At 38.5% G+C, this 26,130-nt stretch overlaps 1 protein-coding gene across 8 annotated transcripts in view; it reads right to left on the minus strand.

Moving 5' to 3' along the window:
- Positions 1-26,130, minus strand: part of PTPRD (protein tyrosine phosphatase receptor type D) — a 1,004,024-nt gene that overhangs the window by 135,858 nt on the left and 842,036 nt on the right. For 4 of the 8 annotated variants that reach the window (XM_024734238.1, XM_024734242.1, XM_024734241.1 and 1 more), the window contains 5 exons: positions 24,623-25,210; positions 24,086-24,186; positions 22,985-23,244; positions 11,600-11,690; positions 6,272-6,481 (listed from right to left, as the gene is read on the minus strand). In XM_024734238.1, coding sequence (XP_024590006.1) covers positions 6,272-6,481; positions 11,600-11,690; positions 22,985-23,244; positions 24,086-24,186; positions 24,623-25,210 — 1,250 coding nt within the window. The remainder of the gene's footprint in view (positions 1-6,271; positions 6,482-11,599; positions 11,691-22,984; positions 23,245-24,085; positions 24,187-24,622; positions 25,211-26,130) is intronic. The other 4 variants (XM_024734244.1, XM_024734243.1, XM_024734245.1 and 1 more) reach the window with 1 other exon arrangement.

Genomic DNA, 26,130 nt, shown 5'->3' on the forward strand with positions numbered 1-26,130 from the left:
CAACATAAGTTTCTTTTTATGGATGAATGGATAAACGTGGTTATCTATATACACAGATAGATACATACACACACAATGGAACGTTATTCAGCCATTAGAAGGAGAACAAAAGGAGAAAATCCTGCCATCCGCGATGACATGGATGAATCTGGAGGGCTTTATGCTAAGTGAAATAAGCCAGACAGAGAAAGACATCTATTGTATGGTTACAAGAAGAATGAGTTCTGAAAATCTAAAGTGCAGCAAGGTGACTATAGTGAGTGACACAGAACGGTATACCTGAAAGTTTCTGAGAGTAGATCTTAAACAAACATTCTCACCATACACACAAAACATACACACGAAACAGTTAAGTTTCTTGATCTTGGTAATCACAGAGTCTGTGTATACAGAACTATATAAAATCATCACATTGTGCATTTTAAATATGTGCCACTATATTTGGCAATTATTCCTCAATAAAGCTGCAAAGATATATATACATACATATATATATATATATATATATATGGAAAGTCACCTGGTGAATGAAGGGACTGCATATGCATGAATTGTTTCTGTAATATCTTGTTTTGTTCTGTCCTATTTTAGACTCGCTCAGAAAAATATTCTCGTGACTCTGCCTCTCTTTAAAATACTATTTTTCCCACTAGAGACCAGTCCACATTCACGAGCTGCCCCACATGTCTTGAGAACAAACAGCTCACAGCTCAATAACAAAAAAAACAAACAACCCAGTTAAAAAAACAAACAACCCAATTAAAAACTGGGCAGAAGACCTAATAGACATTTTTCCAAAGAAGACATACAGATGGCTAAAAGGCACACGAAAAGAGGCTCAACATCACTAATTATTAGAGATGCAAATGAAAACTACACAATGAGGTGTCACCACACACGGGTCCGAATGGCCATCTTCAAAAAGTCTACAAATGCTGGAGAGGGTGTGGAGAAAAGGGAACCTTCTTGCACTGTTGGTGGGAATGTAAATTGATACAGCCACTATGGAGAACAGTAGGGAGGTTCCTTAAAAAACTAAAACTAGGACTACCATATGACCCAGCAACCCCACTACTGGGCATATACCCCGAGAAAACCATAATTCAAAAGGACACGTGCACATGTGGATGATCCTCAGGTCCATCCACCCCCTTTCCAGTCTCACACAACCACATTTCTCATTACCTCATTCATGTTCCCCCAAACCGTATCAAGAATTTCTTCCTTCCTCTAACAGTCTCCACTGCTGCTAGAGTTATCCTAAACTGCATCCGTAAAACCTTCAAGAGGCTCTCTAGGGATTCCTAAATAAAAGCTAGACATCTTAGCACGATTCTTAAGGGCCTCCACAATTTTGTTTGAAACTTTCTTACCACATGTAACATGTTCCATCACAATAGACTTCTTGCTGCTGCTACCAAAATGCTCTATTCTCTCTCTTTACTTTAACCCTCTCACAAGTTCCACGACATTTAGCTCCCGCAATCTGACTCCAAGGCCTCCCTTAAATTTTGCCTCCATTGAAGCTGCCTCCCCTTAACTGGAAATAATCGGTCATTTCACAAAATGTAGGTAAAAGTCATTTTAACAATTTGAAGTTATTTGTTTCTTAATGGTAGTGGCCAGGCTCTGTTTTGGTTTTTCATTTGTGTACATGCCTTATCTTCTTTAATGAAACTATAAACTCCTTGACGGTACAGATTTATATACAGTTTGTATGCTTAAAGCAGCAAGTACAGAACTTTGCATTTAGTGGGTTCCCAGAAAATCTCTGTTGAATAAAAGAAAATGCTCATTTTTTTCCAAATGGCTGACATTATTAAAGCACGAGAGAGTATACTCATTTTTCCACTATCGGTAAATATGTTTAATTATTTTCAGTCTGCATTTTTAAACAATTAGCGCATATATTCTGACTTTAAGTAGGACAAACTCAGCAGTCAATCTGGAGAACACATGCCCACCAAATGCCTGTATGCTATTCTCTCTTTCCATTTTCCTCACTATGTCCAGGAAAGAGATTGAGCAGACTTTCGGATTTTCTAATGCATCTAAAGAATACAAAAACTCAATATGTTTCTAACCTTCTTAGGGGCTGATTTACAAAAAAAACAAACAAAAAAGATACGTACAGTGTAAGGATTTACACAAAGGGCTTAGCAAATACACTCTATGTGCAAGAAACATGATTCTTTTATATAATTAATTGTTTGTTTTGGTTTAAATTTTCCCCTTTCCATTTTGTAGGTCACACTCAAATTGTTTGGGAGACTTAAGTAAGCAAAACTCTCTGATTTGAAATTCTTTACCAAGAGCCTTTGAGATAATAATCTTGGTTAGCCAAGATGGAAATCTAAGCAGAGGTTTTTCCCAAAGTACATAGATTTCCAACCCAAATCAGGAAACAGAGACATGTGAAAATGAAAAGAAAACAAAACAGTAAAATGATATCAGCCTTATGAAAAGGAGAATTTGTTCAGTATGTGGGAGTAATGGAAAAGATTAAACGTTGGGTCATTCTAAACCAGTCCTTTGATATTCTTCATGAGGCCGTTAATTGGGGAAAAGCTCAATGTCTTTGGGGGGGGGAAGGGGGATATTTTCTGTATGCAAATTATCATCCCACCCTTGGAGTGGTTAGCCACCTTACCAATCACTCTTGAAAATCTGAGGTTTACAAAAGACTGTATCACTACGAGCATTATACTAGCTGGGTAAAAGTCTATGAATGCTGGCATGAACACACATAGGAAACGTAAAGGAAATACTGTTAGCTTTGAGAGCGATGTTGAAAAAGATGATGGGAGAAAAGGGGCAACTTAGACAACACATATTTGGGAAGAGATCCTAATTATATAATTAATGAAACAGTGAGATGACATAATAAGGGAAGAGGTAAACTATTCATCAGTGGTGATATGTTTCAACACTAGTTGAAAGGTATCAACTAGTTGAAATGTCTGTTAGAAACCAGAGTCTCTGACAGTGCATGATCTGACGAGATTCCATTTTTGCTGGATTCTCTGATCTATCTCAGTGCTCTGAACGTGCTTTCGGAAACATCCTAAAGCTATTTAAAGAAAATTTCTTTCAAATATCTAAAAGTCATTAAAAAAAAGGATAAGATGGTTCCAACATTCCATTCCCTTGATGTTCTGCCTTAAAACCTTCAACTAGGAAGGGAAAGCATATCCGTGCATTAAAATTCCAGGAAGCCCATCACTTTGTTTTCAAATGACATCCTGTGCACACACACACACAAAAACCAGGCAGAAAGGCTGCCTCTGTGTTTTGATTTTCCACGAGGGAATTCCTTCAGTCATCTGAAGAGAAGCCCCACTGTACACGCTAACACCTGATGTGCAGAAATCTTTGATATCTCTCAGACTTCCTATACCGGGGAAGGGACTGGCTCTATCTAGTTGCCACACCTGTCAGTTTTAAGCCCCATTAGAAAGGTATAGTTTTGAATATGTATATTAAATGTTAATGTGAACCGCCACTTCAAAATCTGCCTCCCTCCCAGCTACAATTTCTCGCCCTCTCTCTCTCTCCCTCTCCCTCTCTCTCTGTTTTTAACATTCAAAGGAACTGATGCACAGAACGACAATAAGAGCAAGATGAATTACATAAAAGAAGACAACTCATTATTTAGAGGACCTTAGGAATTCTCTGTTTTGTTGAATCGTTTTCTAACTTTCTTGGCTTTTCACTGATAAAGTCCCTGGTAAATTGCTATAATTTAAAACCCAGGCTGTGCTTGCCTTTTCCTAGATAGAACTTCCCTTGAATCTGGGCAGAAAGCACTATGGGTTCACTGGTAGTTATAGGAGAATAAAATACATACAATCACCCCCCCCATCAATATTTTCAAATACTTGGAAATTAACTATGTTTAATCTCAGAGCTTGTTAGTTACTATTGTAATCACACAGGCTAAGATCTACTAAGTATTATGCAACATACCTAATATTAAATATATATTTGAAAACAGTCATTTTAAGAGGGTGAGGAAGGAGACGAGCAATGATGGCTGTCACCCTCCTATCCAGATGTGGGTCACATCAAAAGGTCTTAAGAACCATGCCCCTATAAAAAGCATCCAAATGGGAAAGAAAGAAGTAAAACTGTCATTATATGCAGATGACAAGTACTATATATAGAAAACCCTCAAGTCTCCACCAAAAATATTATTAGAACTAGCAAATACATTCAGTAAAGTTGCAGGTTACAAGATTAACATACAGAAATCTTGCTTTTCTATACACTAATAATGAACTATCAGAAAGAGGAAGCAAGAAAACAATCCTGTTTAAAATTGCATCAAAAAGAATAAAATATGTAGGAAAAAACCAAGGAGGTGAAAGACCTATACTCTGAAAACTATAAAACACTGATGAAGAAATCTGAAAATGATAAAAAGAAATGGGAAGACATTCCATGTTCTTGGATTGGAAGAATTAATATCGTAAAATGTCCATACTGCACAAGGCAATCTACAGATTTAATGCAATCCCTATCAAATTACCCATCGCATTTTTCACAGATCAAAAACAACACTAAAATTTATATGGAACCACAAAAGATTCTGAAAAGCCAAAACCATATTGAGAGAAAAAGAACTAAGCTCGAGGAATCATGCTCCCTGACTTCAGACTATACTGTGAAGCTACAGTAATCAAAATACTATGGTACTGGCACAAAAACAGACACACAGATCAGTGGAAAAGAATGGAGGCTCTAGAAATAAACCCATGCACCTGTGGTCAATTATTCTACTACAGAGGAGGCAAGAATATACAATGGAGAACAGACAGTCTTTTCAACAAGTGGTGCTGGGAAAGCTGGACAGCTATCTGTAAAAGAATGAGATTAGAACATTCCCTCAAACCATGTACAAAATAAACTCAAAATGGATTAAAGACCTAAATGTAAGGCCTGAAACCATAAAACTCCTAGAAGAGAGCATAGGCAGAACATTCTTTGACATAAATTGTAGCAATTTTTTTTTTTTGGATCTCCTAAGGCAAAAGAAATAAAAGCAAAAAACAACAAACAAAAAATGGACCTAATTAAACTTAAAAGCTTTTGCACAGCAAAGGAAACCATCAACAAAGCAAAAAGATAACCTACTGAATGGGAGAAAAATATCTGCAAATGGTGTGACCAATAAGGGCTTAATATCCAAAATATATAAACAGCTCATACAACTCAATATCAAAAAACCAGACAACCCAATTAAAAATGTGTAGAAGTCCTGAATAGACATTTTTCGAAAGAAGACATACAGACAACAGGCATGTGAAAGGACGCTCAACATCTCTAACCGTCTGAGAAATACCCATCAAAACCACAATGAGATATCACCTTAAACCTGCCAGAATGGCTATCATCAAAAAGACCACAAATAACAAATGTTGGCGAGGATGTGGAATAAAGGGAACCCTTGTACACTGTTGGTGGGAATGTAAATTGCTGCAGCCACTATGGGACACAGTATGGAGGTTCCTCAAAAAACTAAAAATAGAACTACCATATGATCCAGCAGTCCTACTCCTGAGTATGTATCTGAAGAAAATAAAAACGCTCGTTTGAAAACATACAGGTACCCCAATGTTCATAGCAGCATGATTTACAATAGTCAAGATATAGAAACCACCCAAGTGTCCATTAACAGATGAATGAATAAAGAAAATGTACATATATGCAATGGGATATTACTCAGCCGTAAAAAAAGAATTATGCTATTTGCAACAACATGGATGAACCTAGAGAGAATTATGCTTAGTGAAATAAGTCAGAAAAAGACAAATACTGTATCACATCACTTATATGTGGAATCTAAAAAATAAAACAAACCAATGTGTATAACAAAACAGAAACAGACTCACAAAGAACAAACTAGCGGTTACCAGTGGGGAGTGGGCTAGGACAAGAGAGGGGTGTGGGATTAAGAGATACAAATGCCAAAACAAAAAACAAACAACAACAACAAAAAGAACCATGCCCTATCAATTTGGCACTTCATAAACTAGATGTCCATCTAAATTTCCTGTCATTAGGGACACAGCCTTACTTGTAACAAAATCTCAAGCAGATTACTCAGCAGTGTTCAAAGAGCAGGCAGCCTGTTACCACATCTAAGTTAGCGAAATCTCTTGAGAAATCATTAGGGTGCATGTACCTATGTATTCCCAAATAACCAAATTCTGGTGAAAAATGTATAAGAATACCATAGGAAATTAGATGGATGCCATCACAATTAACTTACAGACTCTGCGTGTTCCATCACTGCTAACACAAAGAAGACATATTCTTGACCACTTTGGAGTTGCTTGTTTGTAAATCCACCATAATGCTTTTCATCCCCCAGGGTGAACTCAGTGGGAAGGACATCAAAGTGAGCGGCAATATATGGCTTCAATTCAACTTCTCTCCCATAACGGATGCTTCTGCGTTTCCTAGATATCTCTTTAAGCAGCTTAAGGAAGAAAAGTGGGAAACAGAGAAAGAAATGTAAACAACAATAATAACCCAACTTAATGACAATTTAATGGGAGAAATTAACTCAGGGCTGGGAACAACCCAAATACAGTGTGTCCACAATACCCGTAGTATGTCAGCATTACTAAATCTCAGTCTCTCTGTCTTCCAAAGGTAAGGGACTGAATTGCAATTGCAAGGCTCAGGCTGTAAACACTGGACGATTAGATCCTTTACTGGTAGTTCACATCACTGTCCACTCTAATGAAATCCTCTCAAAGGACAAGAATGCATTATAACTTGTCTGTGGAAAAAAATCAGCTTGATTCACAAAAGCCCGTCATGTGGGCTTTATCACTTATTATTAAACAAGCAGTACCCTCAGATAAAGCCATCAAAACGTTCAAAGACCAACTTTTTGGAGAGATTAGTACCATTTTAGATTACTTTTAGTAATGAGATAGCTTGTATGATGTATATCCCCTCAAATCAGCAGAAACAGAATCTGATGACCAATTTTTAATTGACATTTTAAATAGACATGGTCACTTATTTAACGATTTCTGGCTTGACTTGGTTCCTTGATTAACCATTTGGGATAAAATGGTAAAATTCCTTGCATTTATCATGGCACCGAGTTTTTCTGGAGCTAATAGCTCTCTGGAGATGTTGAATTATCTTGCCGGGCAATAAAGGCAGGGTAGAGAAAAATAATTTTAATATTACACTGAAGAAAACAAACATAAACATGTACACACAGAAATCCTTCACGTATTTCTAAAAGAAAAAAGTACAAATTGTGGTTTGATACTCTGTTGCTTTGCATTCACTCTTTTATTAGGAGAAACTCATGTTAATGATATTTCATGACAATTTCAAAATGATGTTTAAGTTATCTCTGTCTGCTTCCATTAAATATTGGTATTTTATAGGGCTTAACAGAGAAAAAGACGTTTATAGCAGTCTGAGATGCCTTTTGATGTAAGGGACAACTTAACTGGTGTTTTGAAAGAATTCTGATTTGTTTTACTATCTCTATAGAAAAGACTATCTGAGAGCCTGGTGCAATGAAGGCCAGGCTTCTGTAATAATAACGGCTGCAGACTGTATATATGGCAAATACCAAATCCTTAGGTTAGGAACCTGATGGTAAACTACAGTCTCTTCAACACAGAATGTACATGTGCTCAGCTGGTCAAAATTATAACTTAAAAAATGTAAAAAATCACCCTCTTGGTTATATAGATAATTTGTGCCCATGTTATTGAATACTTAAAATGTTCTCAAATTTTCTGTTACGTCTGAGTTTCTTGATACAATTAAAATTACATGAAATGTAAGTTCTTTTATAAAAACCACAGCAGAACTTGTTTAGCAAATTTGGACCATCTGATGATACATTCAGGTAGACTGATCAATTATGGACCAACTGAGTTGTAATAAAGCAAGTCCAGAAACTTAGCACTATCTTTCAATCCTGTTGTCACATTTAGGTCTTATAATTGATGATAATGACAATAATGCTTTTCTTTGTTAACCAATTCCTAGGTGCCAGGCACCGTTCGTTCTCAGGAGACTAAATAGGGCTTAGCTCATTTACTCATAAAAACTCTATGAAATAAGTTATCATTATCCCCATTTTATAAATGAGGCAACTGAGGCAGAATAGAAAGTGACAATAGTGGATTCAATTGGTGAAATGAAATGAAATTACATGTAAGAGATTTTTTCCAACCATAATTTTATTTACTTAATGGCTGCACAATACCAAAGAAACGTAATTGCAACATTTAGGCTAAATTAATAATGTTAACTCTTTTAACTCAGTCTATACTTAAATATGTAATTTTCGTGCATCTGCTTTCATTAACACAGATAAATGCGTACTTAGATGTCTTTTTCCTAGATTCTTTTAACATGTATTTTTAAAATTCTGATGTAAATATTTAAGATATACTTGAAAAGTCACTACATAGGTTATTGTTGATATGTAGTCATTTATGGGCCATTACTTAGAGAAGGACAAATGAAGTGCAGAAGAGCCGAAAAGCTTTCTGAAGTTGGTTAATCAGAAACATTTACCATCAGTTGTTTATGCAACTGTGTCCCCTCTTCTGCTTCACCGATCAAACCCTACCTTGATTTTATTCATATTTCAGATGTAGGCAGGCAACTGTCATAATTCATCCATATCACTGTCATCCCTATGAGTACCTTTTGCTAGGGTTTCTTTAGAAGACTTCGAGGAAGTACTTTAACAGATTTTAGTGTTTTGGTGCTCCTTAGACCCAACGCTGCCATTCATTAAGGTCAAACCTGGAACATCAACCCTGGCCCTGTAGCTTGCTCTAATCTCTGTAGGATGCTCCCTGTGTTATACTTTAAATGGGTCAAGTGTGCTCAGGTGACACTGAAGTGAGCCAGTATGTTGAAGTTCCCACCACAAATGACCACGTTATTTTACAGCAAGCCTTTGACGTACAATGCGATGAAAAGCTTACGATGTATTACAAGACCTTCCCTGAATTAAATATAACTAACATTTTAGGAGTCATTCTGTCCAGAATTCATTTTGACTATCAATGTCTGCTCTGCCCAGGCTGACCCTGACAACTAAGAGTTCCAGTCTATGAATTTATTATGTGAAGATTATCCCCAGACAAAGGATAAATGAGCTCAGAAGATAATATCGAGAGTGACTCTGTGTAGAAAGCCTCTTTCCATTTTTTATGGGCCTAGGTGTAAGGCATACATGTGGAAATCCCCTTAGGCTACCATTCTATTTGATGATTGGGGTTTCAACGATTTGAATTATAGGCCTTTCTAAAAAATCACTTGGTCAAATACATTTAAGAGAGGAACACTGCTTTGTCAAACCTGGCAGTACCAAGCTCTAGATAAAATTACTACGGTGATTTTATTATCCATGGTAGAAAAAAAAATACCTGTCTGGAGGGATCAGAAACTGAATGGGTAAGCACAAAGTGAGGCCGTAGCCTACTTTCATTTGTTCCCCTCCACAATAGTTACAAGATGTATTGGAGGTTTCCAGAAGATATATCAAGGGCTTTAGTTTTTTATCAGAAATAATTTTCATTTTCCAGTCAATGCATATCTTATTTCTTCCACCATTAATTCTACAATGTGGTCTCAATTATATCAGTAAGAAAAGTGGGAAAGAACCCATCCTGACCCCAAAATTTTGAATTAATAAATGTTCTTTATCAAACTATTATACAGATTAATGCACTACAATTTGTGGGATGATTAAAATGACCCTTTGTTATGGGAATCAGCAGCAGAGACCCATAGAATGTAATTGCAAGAAAGTTCAATGTCATAGAGCTCTATACTTTAATCCATTAGAACTGATGTGCATTTTGGAGGTTGAAACCTAGCTGTAAAAGAGAATCAGCTTCCTATTACTTACAACCAAATGGCTCCACTTCTAAGCAAAGCTTTTTTTTTTTTTTTTTGAAGGATTTGATGTCATTTTTGGCTTGGATGTTAATTCCTTGAAAACTTTTTTTTTTTTAATAGGTAGAAAGATTCATAGATTTTACAAGCTGCCTTTGCATTTTAAATCCAGTTCCAACTGAATGCTGCATTTCGGCTGAGAACTGATTAAAATAATGAAGAATATGTCAGGATTAACTGATCAGTCAGTTGCAGGTAAAACATGCCTGGTTTAGAGACCAGCTAGCTCATCAAATCGCATATTCAGATGTACTCCTCTGACATCATAAAAAATGATTTTGTTCCTTTATTTTCAGCAGAAAAAAAAAAAGTAAAATTTATAACAAATTACTTGACAGCATGATTGAAATGTGTCTCATTTTATAATCCTTCAGTGCTCGTCTAATCACTAAGCGGTGACACAAAAGCATAGTCCTAACCTTGAACTCATCTCCCTTTCTGAACTTGATCAAGTTTGACTCAGATAAATGAAGTGGTTGATGACGAAACATACTTCTAGGGATGACACATGTCTGTCAAAAGAAGCTAACAGCCCTGCTCTCGAGATCACAGTCTCCTTAGTGCAGACGTGTATGAAATAAACATCACTTCCCTGTAATGCAGTGAGGGAATTTCTGCTTTTCCTTGCTTCGTATGCACTAATTTGAGGGACAGAAAATACCTAAAAATAACAGGTTGGGTTATAAGATATAGAACATGTTGTAAATAAATCCAATCAATTAAAATCTCATATTTCCCCCAATGGGGGCCTTTTTAATTTGACTTCTGAACTGATTCAATCTAGGATCATGTTAAAATTGTAAAGTCTCTCCTGTATAGTATTTCACAGAAGGTGAAGCCCAGCCATTAACCTGCTGTGGCCCTCTAGGGATCTGGCTTAACACTTTTGAGCACAGTTTTCTCATCCAAATATAAGTATGTCAAAATTAGATCTTGTTCTACATATATACTATGTATTTACTTAAAAAAAATGTTCTTTTTGCAAAAAAGAGTACCAAGGTACCTATTGTTAATGTAAGATTTTAGAAATTAATAGTATTTAGTATTTGCTCTGTATTTCTTGCTCAGCTCAAAATTCTGTAATTTGTTTTATTTGCCCCTGAAGCTCATGCATTTTTGATTCTGATCTCTTACAAAACATAGAATGAAGCAAATATGTGCTAACCAGCACAATTCTGTCAGAAATTGGTCAAGAACACATAGCAGGTCAAGTGTTGACCTCTGGTGCAAACTGCAACTTAGCATTTTTAACAGCCTCAGCTACCACTGCACTGACGAAGCATACCTTGGGATTCATAGCAATAGTGATTAAGTCTTTGCTGACAATTCACTTCACCTTCCACACCTCTGCATCATGTTTTACAAGGGGCACGGGGCAAAATCTTAAAGCCAACAAAGATCAGATAGGTTGTAAGCTTTACAACAGCTTAATGTCTTTTAATTAAATCAAAAAGCTCTTTGTTCGGACCCCAAGAGGTTAACACACCCGTGGCAGTGAACCTTCTGAGTAGCCAGCTGACCAGCCAGCCATGTAGGAGTCAGCACCCAGATTAGATGCTGAAAGGTCTCCATAGAGAGGAGAGGGCTATTTTAAAAATTAAATAACTAATGAACGGCACAGCCTGAAACACATAGTTACCTCATCTAATTCCATTTCATCTGGACTCTCCCATGGCTTGATAAATTTCCCACGAGATTTCTTCAAAGGCACAATTATTATGTAGTAACCCCTGCACAACAATAGATAGACAAAAATAAGGTTAGTTCGGAGGGAAAAGAAAACGGATATATCCTTAAATCTTCCACAGACCTGAAGATTGAGACTGAAGGCAAATTATGGATATGGAGTGACTTGTCCATCAATGGCAAATAACCACCTGTTTGTTCAATTTTAAAAACAACATGGGTAGACATTTATGTGTGACTTCAGTGATCTTGTATGGTAATATCACCACGGTTGACTGACCTTTATTAGGTATTATAAACAGAGTGGAAATAGTTCGTTAGTACCCCACTGCTAGACACATACAAGGTGGGTATATTGAAATCTACCACCACAGGCTGCTGGACCAAGAATTTTCTATGACATTGATTTATAAGATGATTGTTTTAAAGAAGATGTGTCATAAAAATTACCCTAAGCTCGTCCAGATGCCTACACGATGACGATGACAATGATTTTCTTTATACACCGTTAAAATACATTTTATTTGGATAAAAAATTAAAAGCATAAAAATTACTCATCATCTCACAATTATATAAAGATGTAAAGGTTCCCCTCTCTTTCTACCCATCAAATTGCAAACCTTAAGGTAGGTACTGCAGAAATTTGGAGACAGTCACTACCTAAGGGCTTTCAAAATAGGTCTTAGTATAATACCTCTATAGGAAGGGACAAAAGTAAGCGAGTCGTCACACTGAGAACGGCCAACTACAATGTATGTATAAAGGTTCCTTGTCGCCAAATAGATGTGGGTTATTCGTAAAGTTGGTCTGTAACTTCCGTATAGTGTACACTGTGCTCTTATGTTCAGAGTTAGGGACTCTGCTCACACTGAGTTTTGGTAGTAACTATACAAGGACTTTGAACATAAGGTATAATAATAGCCGCCACATTAATCACTTCCTACTTTTTAGGTATTATAGTAAATGCATAATCTCATTTTGCCCTCTCAAAAATCCTTTAAGGACAGGTAAGAGGAAAAAAAGACAGCTACACAGAGACTGAATAATCGCTCAAGTTAAAACAGATAGTAAGGGGATAACAAACCTATATATGTAGAGAGAGATATATATCTCTTAACTATGGCAAAAATCTGCTTTTGTTTCATTTACTCTGTATCATAAAGCACTTTTATGGAAATTTCTTGTGGAAATGAATACACACACACCCCTACCTCTGCCTCTCAGAGGAGAGGGATGAGAACGGGATGGGTGCTATGAAGCTTGTATCACATTATATGACAGAGACTAATAGTACACACAGGAAGGCCTGTTTGTTCTTATCGCAAAGCAAAACGTGCAATAAACTCAGCAAATCCTGTGTGATAATGAACTCTGTTTCCACAAACAGAGTCTGGAGCAGCTCTGTCCGGTATAGTAGCCGCTAGCCCCTTGCGGCTATCAAGCACTTGAGATGTGGCTAGTCTGAACTGACATGCGCTCTACCTGTAAAAGACACTGGATTTCAAAAACTTAGTATGAAAAATAAATGTAAACTATCTCAGCAATAATTTTTTCATAGCGATCAGGTTAAAATGATAATATTCTGGATATAACGCGTTTTGTAAACAATGAAATTAAAATTAATGACATCTGTTTCTTTGTACTTTTTACCACAGCTGCTAGAAAGTGTAATATTTCACATGTGGCTCTCGTTACATTTGTTGGGCAGGGCTGATCTAGAGTGTTCCGGTAGAGGATGTGGCATCTAGATACATCTGGCCCAGCATTCAGGATCTGCCACTCACGAGCTGTGTGATCCTGGGCTCATCATCTAACATCCCTGAATCTCAGTTGCACATACTGAAATTGAGAGTAAATGATATCAGGCTTTTCTGGAGAAATAAAACAAGTGAACACAAGGTGCTTAGCACAGTGTGTGTCACGTAGCACTTCACAGATGCCAGCTGCTACTGGCTGGTACTGACCATCATGGTGGGAGAGATGGATCTGAACACAGACACAGTAGGACACAGTGAAACTCCCTGAGATGTAGATTAAAGGACTTATCAAACTTTTTCTTCCCCCTGATCAAGAATTCAAGTCAAACCAGACAACTACAGCAGAATCCGTTCTCCATGGTGCTCTGAGCAACTCATCATCAGGTTCACGGGGTCACATCACTTAGCCATCCACTTTCTTTCCTACAAACAGTGATGACGAGGAGGGTCATGAGAAGGAATAGTGGAGTATGTGAGAGAGGCCAGTATCTTTTATGCTCCAGAGTAAGCTTCCTCCTCTGGCTGTCCTCCCACCACCCGAAGGATTTGCCAAACAGGTCCATCATGTTAAATGAGCATGGAGAAGAGTGACAGGGGCTGCACCCTAGCATACAAAGTAACACTGCAGATGGACCTGATAAACACACTTGTCAGGGAACCTCTTGCTTTCCACTACCAATTGCACAAAGTCAGGACAGCTTCTCTTTGCCTGAAGTAATGATACTGCACATGATCAGGGAGCTCCCACTGTCCCCGTTCAGAATCTTGTAAATCAAGGTTAAGCTGATGAATCCTATTAATTTTTCTTCTGCTTTCATACTTTGAGTTGCCGTTCTCGTACACGAAGAAAGAAGCCGTTCTGCAGCACTCCCCGACTATTCATTTCATTTGTGGCTCGGATAAGAATTGAACAGCCTTCCCCATAGCAATTAATTAACAGTGTGGCTGGATATCCATAACCTTTTCTCTCCACGATCACTAAAGCATTCATCTAGAGCAGCCAAAGTGGAGCCTTTCAAAGCAGCTCTCGCCTATTGAAAGAAATGAGGTGTTGGGAATTTGGAACTCCTGGGTCCAAATCCATACATTTCAACTGTATTCTCTGCAACTGTGACTTTGTAAAGAACCTCGTGTTTGCCATTCCTGAAGCCTAACTTTCCCCTGAGGATACTGCTTTCTTTGCAGACTTCTCACGTGGTGGCTGTTACTTTATCCCTCTTCCTCTGCCCATGAACCTCAGGTTTAGGGTTTGGGTTTCTTTCCTGGTTCACTGTTTCTTCTTGCAGATATTTTTTCCTCCACCCCTTTGCTAAAATCACAATAAGCCCTCCTTTTGGAAGCTCGTACAATTCAGCTATGCTATGGTCTTCTCTTACTGATTTCTGCCATCTACCAACCTCTTCAGAATCTTTCCTTTATGGAAGTTTTGGTTTTGTTTTGTTTTTCCCAGGGTTAACAGTCTTTTTTTCCCCTCCCAAACTCTGCCATCATTTTGGGTGACTTCAACCTTCAGAGGGCTGGCCCATGCACCACCCAGGGCTCTCAATTTCTTGAGCTCTTCTTTTCCAAAACCCACATCCTCCATTCTGCCTTAGCTAAAATCTGATAGCCTTTCTCTGTGCCTGAACCCAAGGAGCTGAATACAGCTTGAGAAATAATGCACAGGGTAGAATGATGCCATAAGTTCATATTCAGCAAACTCAAACAGGCCTTCAACACTGCCTGGCAATACAGCCACAGCTTCTCTAGTTACCTAGTCCATCCAATCTTCACAGTAAGTTTTTCACACTTTCTCCCCTGGCCTCAAATCTTGGACAAACATACCTCTCCACTAGAAGATGGCCTGCGCTCTTATATACAGAGAAAAGAAAAAGATCTAGACAAGCATTCCCTCGTCGTCTAACAAACTACAAGCCGACCTACATCTGAGTGCAAACCATAATCTTTCCCATCGGTACCGTAGAAGGGCTGACTACACTTTCCAGAGCCAATTACTTTTTCTTGAATTGGGTCCCGCATCTCACTCTCTTTGGATGTCTACCGTATACTATACACCTTGTCTCCCATATATCTCGATTTCTCCATCCTCGTTGGATTCTATCGATTAGCTTTCCGTCACTGGCAGGACAAAACAAACCACATCCTGCTCCAGTCATCACTTTCTCTCTCTCTCCTACCTCTTACTGCCCCAGTTCTGAGAAGAGCTGTGTGTTCTTGCTGTTCTCCATGTCTTTACCTTCCATTCACTTCCCAGTCAACTGTGCTCTAGCTCCGGCCTCATCTGCCCAACTCACCACCTTCACCTGGGTCATCAGTATTGCATCAAAAGGAGAATTTTTCACTCTCTTCTTACTTGATCTTTTTTTTGTGGTACGCGGGCCTCTCCCTGTTGTGGCCGCTCCCGTTGCGGAGCACAGGCTCCGGACGCGCAGGCTCAGCGGCCATGGCTCACGGGCCCAGCCGCTCCGCGGCATGTGGGATCCTCCCGGACCGGGGCACGAACCCGTGTCCCCTGCATCGGCAGGCGGACTCTCAACCACTGTGCCACCAGGGAAGCCCCTTACTTGATCTTTTATCAGAATCTGCGTATTCATAACACCCTCCATGAAACATGTTCAGTTCTTTCTCTGTATCCAACTCTCCTGGTTTTCTACTTAAATCTCTCACCATGTTAACCTTATTTCTTTAGCAGGATTTATTATCTGCTACCCAGCTTTTCAATGGTGGCGTTCCTCAAGGATCTAGCCAAGGATGTGTCTTTACTTCCTCTTTTCTTCCCATGGGATCTCATTCCAGCTCAGGGAATCAGTTATCCCCTAGATGCAAATGATTTACAGATTGACATCTTCAGCCCGGAACGCTCCTCTGAACTCCACAAGTTTACCCCCTTCCAACTTTATGTCTCCATTTCTATGTCACAAAAGTACCTCAAATTTACTGTGGTTAAAATAAAACAAAAAATACGCCTCCAAAAGTAATCCTCTTCCAATATTGCACCATGATCCATTTTAGGGCACATGCTGTAAACCTAGGTGTTATCACTGACGATCTGCATTAACTCTCTCCCTCCCTCATACCCAAACTACCGCTAAGTCCTATTACTTCCAAACTATCTATAGTGCATTCACTTCTCCCCATCTCTACTGCCACCGCTCTGGCTTCATTCCACTGTCTCATGCCTGGGTTGCTCCTAACTTTGTCTCCTAATTCTCTCTCTCCGTTGAGTTAAACTCCCGTTAGTCCAGTCTCTGAAATTTTCATTTTGCAATAGAAAATTAATTGTAACATTTCCATTTTTACAAATATTTCCATTGATCCTCATTTGTCTTAGGATGAATACCAAAGGCATTATACGACTCAGCAGGACCTTGCCTGAATCCATCTCTCTGTGCTCTCTGAGCTATGCCCTGGTGGGCTTTTAGTTTCTTGAATTTACTGGGTCCGTTCTGTCTTTCATCATTCTCTACCATCTGTCTAGAACCTTCTGTCACTCCCAACAAATCCCGTTATCTTCTCTCTTTCCTCAAATAGCAACTCAATTTTTTACTTCCTAGCTCAAACCTTCCCTGACCTCTGCTTAGACCAATGACCCCTATTACATGGCCTCAATGAACCATTTTTAGTCCATAATTTTCTTATACGTTTAAGACATATTCATATACTTAGAAACACATTGCTAAAGCAGTTACGCATATAATTTCCCCAAATTTGCTAACGTTGCCATTTTATCACTGAGTTCTTTTTTCACTGAAAAGTGGAAGTGGGTGAAGCAGGTAACTCTTGGGGATTTATGCCTCCCCTAGATCAGGAAGTCAAAAACATTTTGAGGCCCTTCTCTCTTGCGTTAGAACTTTCCAACTTGAAACCTCATCAAGCTTTTCTCTTTTCTCCAAACCAGCCTAAAGACATGCCTAAATGTCTTTCATTTACCAGCAAAGCGGTGATCCTGGTTCTAATGTCATGTGGTGTTAGGTAAGGTAAGATGACTCTGTAGAGTAAAGTGAGGAACTAACATATACCCTGCAAATTCATATCAACCAAATCATATGAACTGAAAGAACTTGCTTGAAATGCAAAAACAAAAAAATTGCTTTTGGACATAGGGCAGCTTCCCACATGGGTAAAATTAAACTTTATACTCTGCTTGCCTGTCTAACTCAAGGCTGAAGTTTAGCCTTCAAATACCCTTTTCAACATAGACCTTCACTATTAAACTAATGGAAAATAAATAACTTGAGAATCAATATATCTGGAGAGCCCTCGACTATTTATAATGTAAGCTGTGTTTTCCCAGTATATTAGATTTAATTAGATAAGTTAAATATAACCTTCAGAATTTTAATTATCCTATGTAAAGTTTTACTAATTTTATTTAATATGTTATCATCAAGGGACCCAGTTCCATATAATTATATGGGCAGGTGAGCTCTGGTCTTCGTGGCAGTACCACTTCAAATTCTGGCAGGCTTTTTGTATAAACAGTCCATACTAGCATTCTCCAACTCATTATTTAACTGGGAGGTCAAAATTTGTCTCAGAGTTTAATGATGAATGTCATGCCTTGAATAATTTTTTGATTTTTTTTTTTTCCTGGCTTTGGTCATTTGGGTATATATTGTTTAAATCAAATTAATTAACCACAGGAAAACCAAAGCAGGTTGAATGATCTTTCTAGTTTCTCTGTTTAAATTAAGGTTTCTAATCTTTTAAGCTATGTGTTGTCAGACAAGTTATTAATTGTCTTAAGCCTCATTTTCCTCATTTGTAAAATGGCAGATGATAATGCTGACTGTGTCTAGCCTCTCCCTTTACCTCTCCTCTAAATTCTCATGACAATCTACTGATTTTATTGTTCCACGTTTAACATACATTTCCATAATCTGTGGCCAAGTGCGTGTACCTGATTCCTCTTGGTTCTGAGGTTTGTCTGGGGCGGTCCTATTGACATCTAATTGTTATGGAGTTCTTAGATGTTTAGCAATTGTCCTAGGAAAAAATACCCTGGTTTGGTCAATCATTTTATGGTCACAGAGGCATGGTTGTGGTTCAACATGTAGACTCTGGAGCCAGACTGCCTAAGTTCCAATCTTTCCTCTCTGGTTATGCTATTGTGTTGCCAGGGCCAATCAGTATACTACCTTACCGCTTCGTCAGCTGTAAAATGAAGAGGACCCTTGGTGTGAAGATTACAGCAGTCACTGTGTGCAGTGTCCTTTGAAGAACACCTAGTAAGTCCTCTTGTCCCTGTTAACTATCAGCAGTATCAACTCTATGATCTTGGCTGGGCCACTTAGTGCCTTTGGGCCTCACTTTACTCACCTGTAAGAGGGGAGACCACCTACCTCACAGGGTTATTGTGAGGCTTTAGTGAAATGCTCTAATACCTTCAGTAAATTGTAAAGCTCTATACAAATTTAAGCCTTTACTACTTCAGTTAACAAACATATGATGTGTGAATTAAACATTAAACAGCTTATACACACCGAGCTGATAATAGTGGTGCATGTGTGTTATGAAACAACTTTGCTTCCAAGAATGCCTTTCTTTAAAAGAAAAAGTAGATAATAAATTTAAAATTTTATAAAACGCCCTCATTCTTCATTTCTATTTTTCATAAACGTGAAATGGTTGCTATGGAGTTAATTTACATTGGGTACCTTATGGCAGCTTTTTCTCTGAGTACAATCTGTGTGGTGCTTTTTTTTCTTATCAGAGTAAAATCCTGCTCTATAGAGTCACAGAAGTCCTCTTTGTCACCACAACTTGCTTCTGACGGATGGTGGCATTGCTAGAGTTTCTGACCGGCATTCTGCCCGCTAAATGTATTCAAAGAGAAGGTTGAAGCCCCACAGAATTCCTAGTACTAGAACCTGCAGTACCAATGTGGCCGTTTCGTGAAAAATCTGGCCCTTCGCTGAGGGAGCTCCCAGCTTCTCCACACAAAACCCAAGTGTGAAATCACAGACCCAAGGAGCTATGTCTGCATTACGTTTACAAGAGACAGATTTATTTTCCGATGGTGAGGAGTTTGGAGGTGGGGATCAAGACCTCTCAATTATCTTGGCCGGAAACGAGGAAAGCCTGGTTTCTGTTGATAAACAAAACAGCCGTTCAATCATCAAAATTGTATTTTGATAGAAAAACAAATTGGAAGCATCTTTGTAGCTAGCTTTTACCTAAACACAAGTTAGCAACCCACCCCAGAGCTCTGGAATCGATTCTGTTTTCTCCCCTCATTTCTCCCTTACAATACTTAACAGAAAGCTCCACTCTAATTTCTGAACTGCAAGTGGCACCGCATGGCACACAGCTTTTTGTCATATTTGACGATGCCACATGAACCAACCTAGAAGACTGGATGGGTAACTTTATGCTATTATCCCTTTAAAAAACATAGTGAATATGAATTATCTAGGGATTTTTGCTAACAGGAGATTTGCTTGTCATTTCTTATGGTTCTTATACTTTTCCCTAGTTTTGTCTTTTGCTCTTGTCTTTTCCCCAGTTTTGTCTTTTGCTCTTGTCTTTCCCCAGAGGGTTTAGAATATATTTCTGGGAATCTTTACTTCATTTCTAGAACAGAGTTTTTTCCATAATGGTTTGCTTTCTTTTTCTGTTTTGTAATAGTCTCTGATCTTTGTTACCGAAGTTTTATCCCTTTTCTTTGACTCCCATGTCAAATATTACCAAGAAGAAGTACATAAATAAAACAAAGAAAAATTGAACAAGCTAAAGAAAAATACTGAGAGAGAGACTATATTCTGCAATATTCTCAATTCATTCAGAGGTTGGGAAATGAAAAAGAAGTCTGTCACCAATGGACTAAAATGTCATTTCCCAATGTCTGAGACATTCTACCAAACGAATTTGGTAAATAGCCATTAAAATCTTTTTTTTAAATATATAAAGTCTTGAAATCTAATAGTAAAAACTACAGATTATGTGACACTATTTTCATCTTTTATTTACTCTTTCCCTGAATAGACAGCACATGTTTTTAGTAGACTCAATTTATAGCCCACATAAACTATATGGACTGTTCCTTCATTGTTTGCAACTACTTTACCTTCTCTAAATCTTTCTCATCATTCAAGACTTATTAGGTATCAGCTCCTTCTGGATATCTCCCTTGACATCCGAGTTGGGCTAGAATTCTGTATTTATGTTTCTACAGTACCTGGCAGTACTTGCTCCATATATTCTTATTATCTATTTCCTGTATCTGTTTTCCCACTATAAGGTAGGGCTTTATCTCAGTCATCTTTCTATTTCCAGACCTAGTGCTGGCAATACAGTATGTCTAGAATACATGTTTTTTGGATGCCAGCTGAAAAGTCGTAATGGATGGGTAAGACGTGGACCAATAACAAGTGCTGGTCTTTGTCTTGCTTGGGCAATATCACATGTGCTGTCCTCTGCCTGAAACAGCGTCTCCCCACCCCCACTCCCATGGACCAGCTTATTGTGATTCTTTAAGCCTCAGCTTAGATGTTGCTTTTTTCAGGGCCTCTTCCCTGAACTACTCAACTGGGGTTGGGAGCTCCTCCTGTGGCCTCCCCTATCCAACTAACTTTTGGTATCACAGGACTCCACTCCACCTGACTCTGTACTTGTCCAAATTCCCCAATTACCTATACTATGTAAGAGCCATGAGAAAGTCAGCATTCTCTCCATTGAATTCCTGCAACATTGTCTGGAACTATGGTGGGAGACCAAACAATATCCATAGAATATTTAAACAATAGCAAAATAAAATGTCCCTTTCATACTAAATTTTGTTGGAATCAAAATCACACTAATATTCCATTCTTCTTTTTAGTTTTCTAAACGATAGAAACAGAAGAGTGGACAAAAATGGAGACTCATATAAATGGAGACTGATTTCACTGACACCTCATGTAAAATGTACACAAAATTAAACTCATTAATTTCCTCCTGATCTTTCATCCTTCAGGATGAATGGCAGCATCATTTATTTTGTCATCCAATCTCAGACCTCAGAGTCATCTATGACACTTTCCTCTGCCTCGTTCCCTCCATTAAGACAGCTGCCAATTCCTACTTCTCTGTCTGCCTCTGCATCCCATTTCCACCATCACCATCTCACTTCAGAATCTTGTTACTTGCCTAGAGTCAACTAACTGCACAATGACTGCCCAAAACTTTTCTCTGTGGTGCTCCAATCCTTCCGACATGCCTTCAGGAGCCATCTTCCCCAAGAACTTTCCTACATTATGTCACCAGATTGCTACTAAATGTAAAGGCTCCAACCATCCATGAACTATGTATAAATGCCTGCCTCTGCTTGACCTTCAAACCTTTCATAGCAAGATTCATCCAAACTTGATCATGTGGGATAGAAGAAATGACAAAGGGTTTAGTCTTATCCCAAGCCGGGAGCACAGTTCCTAACATGCAGCAGACACACAATAAATATTTCCTAAAATGGCAAAGAAGGAAACTTAGGTATTACACAGATGATATCATGCCACTCTCCTGCATAAAGTCCTTTAATGGACTGTCACTATCTATAGGATACAGTTCCAACTTCTGAGCACAACTTGCGTCTTGTATACCTGCCTCTCACTACTACTGCCCTGGCTCTCTGAACACATGCCTTACAGAATCACTTGCTTCCTTTACTAATGAGCCTTTGCGTACGATTTCCTCCCTCTGATTTTTCTGTGTGCCTCTTATCGGTCCTTCAAGAGTAAATTCAGAAACTTTCTTGATCCATTTCATTCTGGATTAGCTACTCTTCAGATAGAGTACTATTCTATCGCTAGCACATATTTGCATCTGTCTATTTCTCTGTATTCCTCACTCTGTGGTAAACTCTTTGAAGACAGGGACCACATCCTCTTTTTTTGTTCTCCAGGGTCTACCACGGTACTCATACTTAACATACTTTGGTGAAAACACTTTTTTTCTTCTACTGGCTACCATCAACTAGCTATATACAACCAAGAAACTACTTAATTGACTGGCTTTAATTCCCACTTCAGGCCCATTGGCCTCTACACTGTGCTCCATCCAAACCAGAAAAAATTACATTTTCTAGCTTTCGTGTTTCTTCTAATGTCATTCTGAACTTTAACTTGTTGAAATTTCTCCCAACTTTCAGCACACATGTAAAACAGCAGTGTCTTATACTGTTTTTTTTTTTGTATCCAATTTCCTAAAGTTTCTTTTAGCATTGTAGTATTTTCTAAGAATTCCTCACCATTACAGTAACACTCGCCAAATATCAGTTATTCGACTATTCACATTATTCTATACACCACGACGTAAACTTCTTTATGGTAAGGTTCATGTTCTATTTGTCTATCTCTCCTAAATTACACCATTTCTGGAACGTAAAGAAACACTCTCATTAACGTTAAAGTGATGAGAATCTGTGTCACAATGAACTCTAGAACACAATGCAACAGAACTTGAATCACAAAACTGAGCCTGTGCAGAAGACTCTCACCCTACATACAGCAATGTAGTCTTTTATACCCACATATTCCCGATTTAACCTTTTTTTTCTTGCTTACATGCATTTCTATCCTTCAGCCCTAACCTTCGATCAACTTACTTTATATTCTCATTTGCAGGTACTTCGGGCAGTTGCACGGTAATCATGCCATCCAAGTTGGTCTTCCCGATGAAGGCAGGCTTGGTACGCAGCACATCTGGTGCGGTCTTTGCGGTTACCCTGTGCTGCAGGCCCCCAGCACTGTTGCCACGATTTGTCAGCACAAATGAATATGACTTCTCAGGCTTCAGGTTGACAATTAACTTCTGGGTAGCTCGGCCATCCACTTCTTCTACCATTTTCCCATCATCGTAAAGAATCTAGAGAGATACAACCAATCAAAGAGATCTGGTTATCAGTCAGGCAATGAATATTTTCTAACTAATATGGTACTTGCTTATGGAAAATACATATGGGTCATTTCTAATTTGGGGCATTTCCTAAGCCCCTTAAGTGCTCATAAATTCTAGAGATGGCATCGATTTTCTTTTGTTTCTTATTGTGTAATGATACAATGTTTCTAAGTCTATCAAAAATACACAAAGAAATGTACAATATCTTAACAATACGTGGTCCCTCAGTTGTCTGTGATCTTAGGGAATGTTCGCAGAAATGCTCTAGGTTTCAATGCATCATCCACACCACTTTTTTCCAAACACTTCCATTCTTGTTCCCAAATATATTTTTACTTTCAAAAATGTTTCTTTATTCTTTCTTTCACAGACTTGTACTTCTTGCTAACATGTGCCAATATCTCTCAATGGGAAACTAAAGTTTAAAATATTCAAAGAATTCAGGCCAATTAACAAATTACTTAAATCCCAGGATACTGCATTACAAACAGGTAGAAACCATGTAAATTTCATTTCCTGATGAAAAAACAAAAGCACTAGCTTAGATGTAAAAAGTTCAACTTGGAAGTGCTAGGTGACCCACAAAGAATGCCGGCCCTAGGTTTGAGCTCCTGCCTCCTCTTGAGAGGGGAAAGGTCACACTGCCAAAGAGCCAGACTCAGTCTGTTATGTGAAAGCCACAGAGAGAATAACAAGTATGTGTGGCTGACTCAAAGCAGTCTGTATGCTTTGTAAGTAACTTACCCAAGTGACCTGCCCCCTCCACTTTTACCAGTGATATCTTCTTACACATTAGAAAACAACTTACTTTGAAAGGCATGGCAGAATTATAATTCTCTGGAATCTCCCAAGACAGTAGCACTGAAGTCTTCATTACTGCTTTGACATGAAAATTTTTTGCAAACACTGCTGGAAAAGGAAAAACAGTGTATTTAAACTACTCCTAAAAACATATGACTTGTCCTTTTCCATGGACCGGAGGAGGGCTTAAGCTAGATGCCATCTACTTTGATCAGACAGAGAAGTGTGATTTGCCTACCTGTTAAGAGCATTCATTTTAATACCTCATTCTCATAAAGATCTCTCCTTTCTCTCCCACTCAGTCAACTATATTGTGTTTTCCTTACCTGAGAACATTGGGGTGCTGTCAGCCAGACTTGCTTGGCATTCTCTAACTGAAATCTAAGGCATCCAAAACATATTAAGTTTTACATACTTTACCTTTTTGCTTTTGCTGAACCTATTAATATGAATGGGCCGATCAGTTATTTATAGCTTCAAAATACTGATTTCCAAAGACCGACATTCCTTTAAGGGAGAAAGGCCGTAAGCAGACAAATCCTACCTTGATCCACAGGCAGTGTCCTGAACTGGACACTGGGACTATATGGCCCAGGGCCTTTGCTCGTGTGAGCACGTACTTTTACATCATATGTGGTATCTGGTTTTAAGCCACTGAGTGTCAGAGTGGTGTCAGCTGGAACAATAAGCTGCTCCATTGGAAGAAGAGGGATATTGATATCCCTATACAGAAGGGTATACTTGGTGATAATGCCATTTCTCTCTGCCAGGACAGGTGGCTGCCAAGATATCTGGACAGAGGTTGACGTGCTGCCATCTGAGTGGAGGTTTTGAGGGAATCCAGTTGGGACTTCTTCTGGAACAGAAATCTCCTTCACCATCTCCTCCCCAAAGCCCACTTTGTTTCTGGCTGAGAGCCTGAAGATGTACGATGCTCCTTTGTGGATGTCTGTCGCTGTGAAGTGATCTTCTTTTTCAGAGAACTCAAGAGTAGTGAGTGGCTCCATATCCTTCCGGCCAAATTTTAGACGGTAGCCCTGGAGGGGTCCAAATGTGTCCACAGGGGGGTGCCACTGAACGAGAGCAGTATTCATCTGAGTGTGGTTAATCACAAGCCGGGGTTTCCCTGGAACTGGAGCACACAGGAGGGAGTGGTGAGACCACCCTACATGGGTGCTTGCATTTCAATCACTGATGAACGGGAATGCCACTCCATGGGCATTCCCATGCCTTTACTTATAAAAAAAGCCAAGGCTCGGTCTATATACCTTTGTGGAAACACGCTCCTTCTCATACTCTTTTAAGGTAGGGTGAGATATTAGAATTTGATAATGGACAGAAAATAGGAATTATTATTGAAATGATAATTTAAGGAGATTTTTTTAAACATCTTCACATTTCGAATCTTTCCAACACATAGAGGGTTCATGCCGCAGAGAAATGAAGCTCAGTAAGGATTAGCCAATTAGGTACAGCTAATAAGAATAATAATTAAAATATATTTAATTACTGGGTACATGCAATGTACCAGACACTGTACTAAGAACATTACATGTAGTATCTCACGTGATTTGCATCCTTCACTCCTATGTGCCCTGCTTAGTTATTATCTTCACTTTGTATAATAAAAAAAATGAAACAGAGAGATAGAAAACTGTGCAAAGTTAGATGCGTACTAAGTGAGGATGCTATGAGACAAACACAGGTCTGTCTGAATCCGTGGCCCAAACGACTTAACCAGTATGTTGATTATACGTTTAAAAAAAAAAAAAAGGTAATGTAAAATAATGTTGCTCTTACTGTGGATCTAATTTGCACTTTTTGTTTATACCATCCACACCAGTCATTCTCATCAAGTTTTGCATCTAGTAAAATAGGAATTATATTAAGACCTACACCATATTGTTGTTATGAATGTTAAATGAGGAAATGCATGTAAAAGTCTTAGAACAGTGTTTTACATTTCATTAATAATAATTATTAATAATCAGAATATTAAGGTTTTTGTGGTCAGGGGCTAAGTACATAATTTATTTTCAAGTTAAATAAGTT

This window comes from Neophocaena asiaeorientalis, unplaced genomic scaffold (genome assembly GCF_003031525.2).
Source record: "Neophocaena asiaeorientalis asiaeorientalis breed wild unplaced genomic scaffold, Neophocaena_asiaeorientalis_V1.1 scaffold256, whole genome shotgun sequence".
NCBI lineage: Eukaryota > Metazoa > Chordata > Mammalia > Artiodactyla > Phocoenidae > Neophocaena > Neophocaena asiaeorientalis.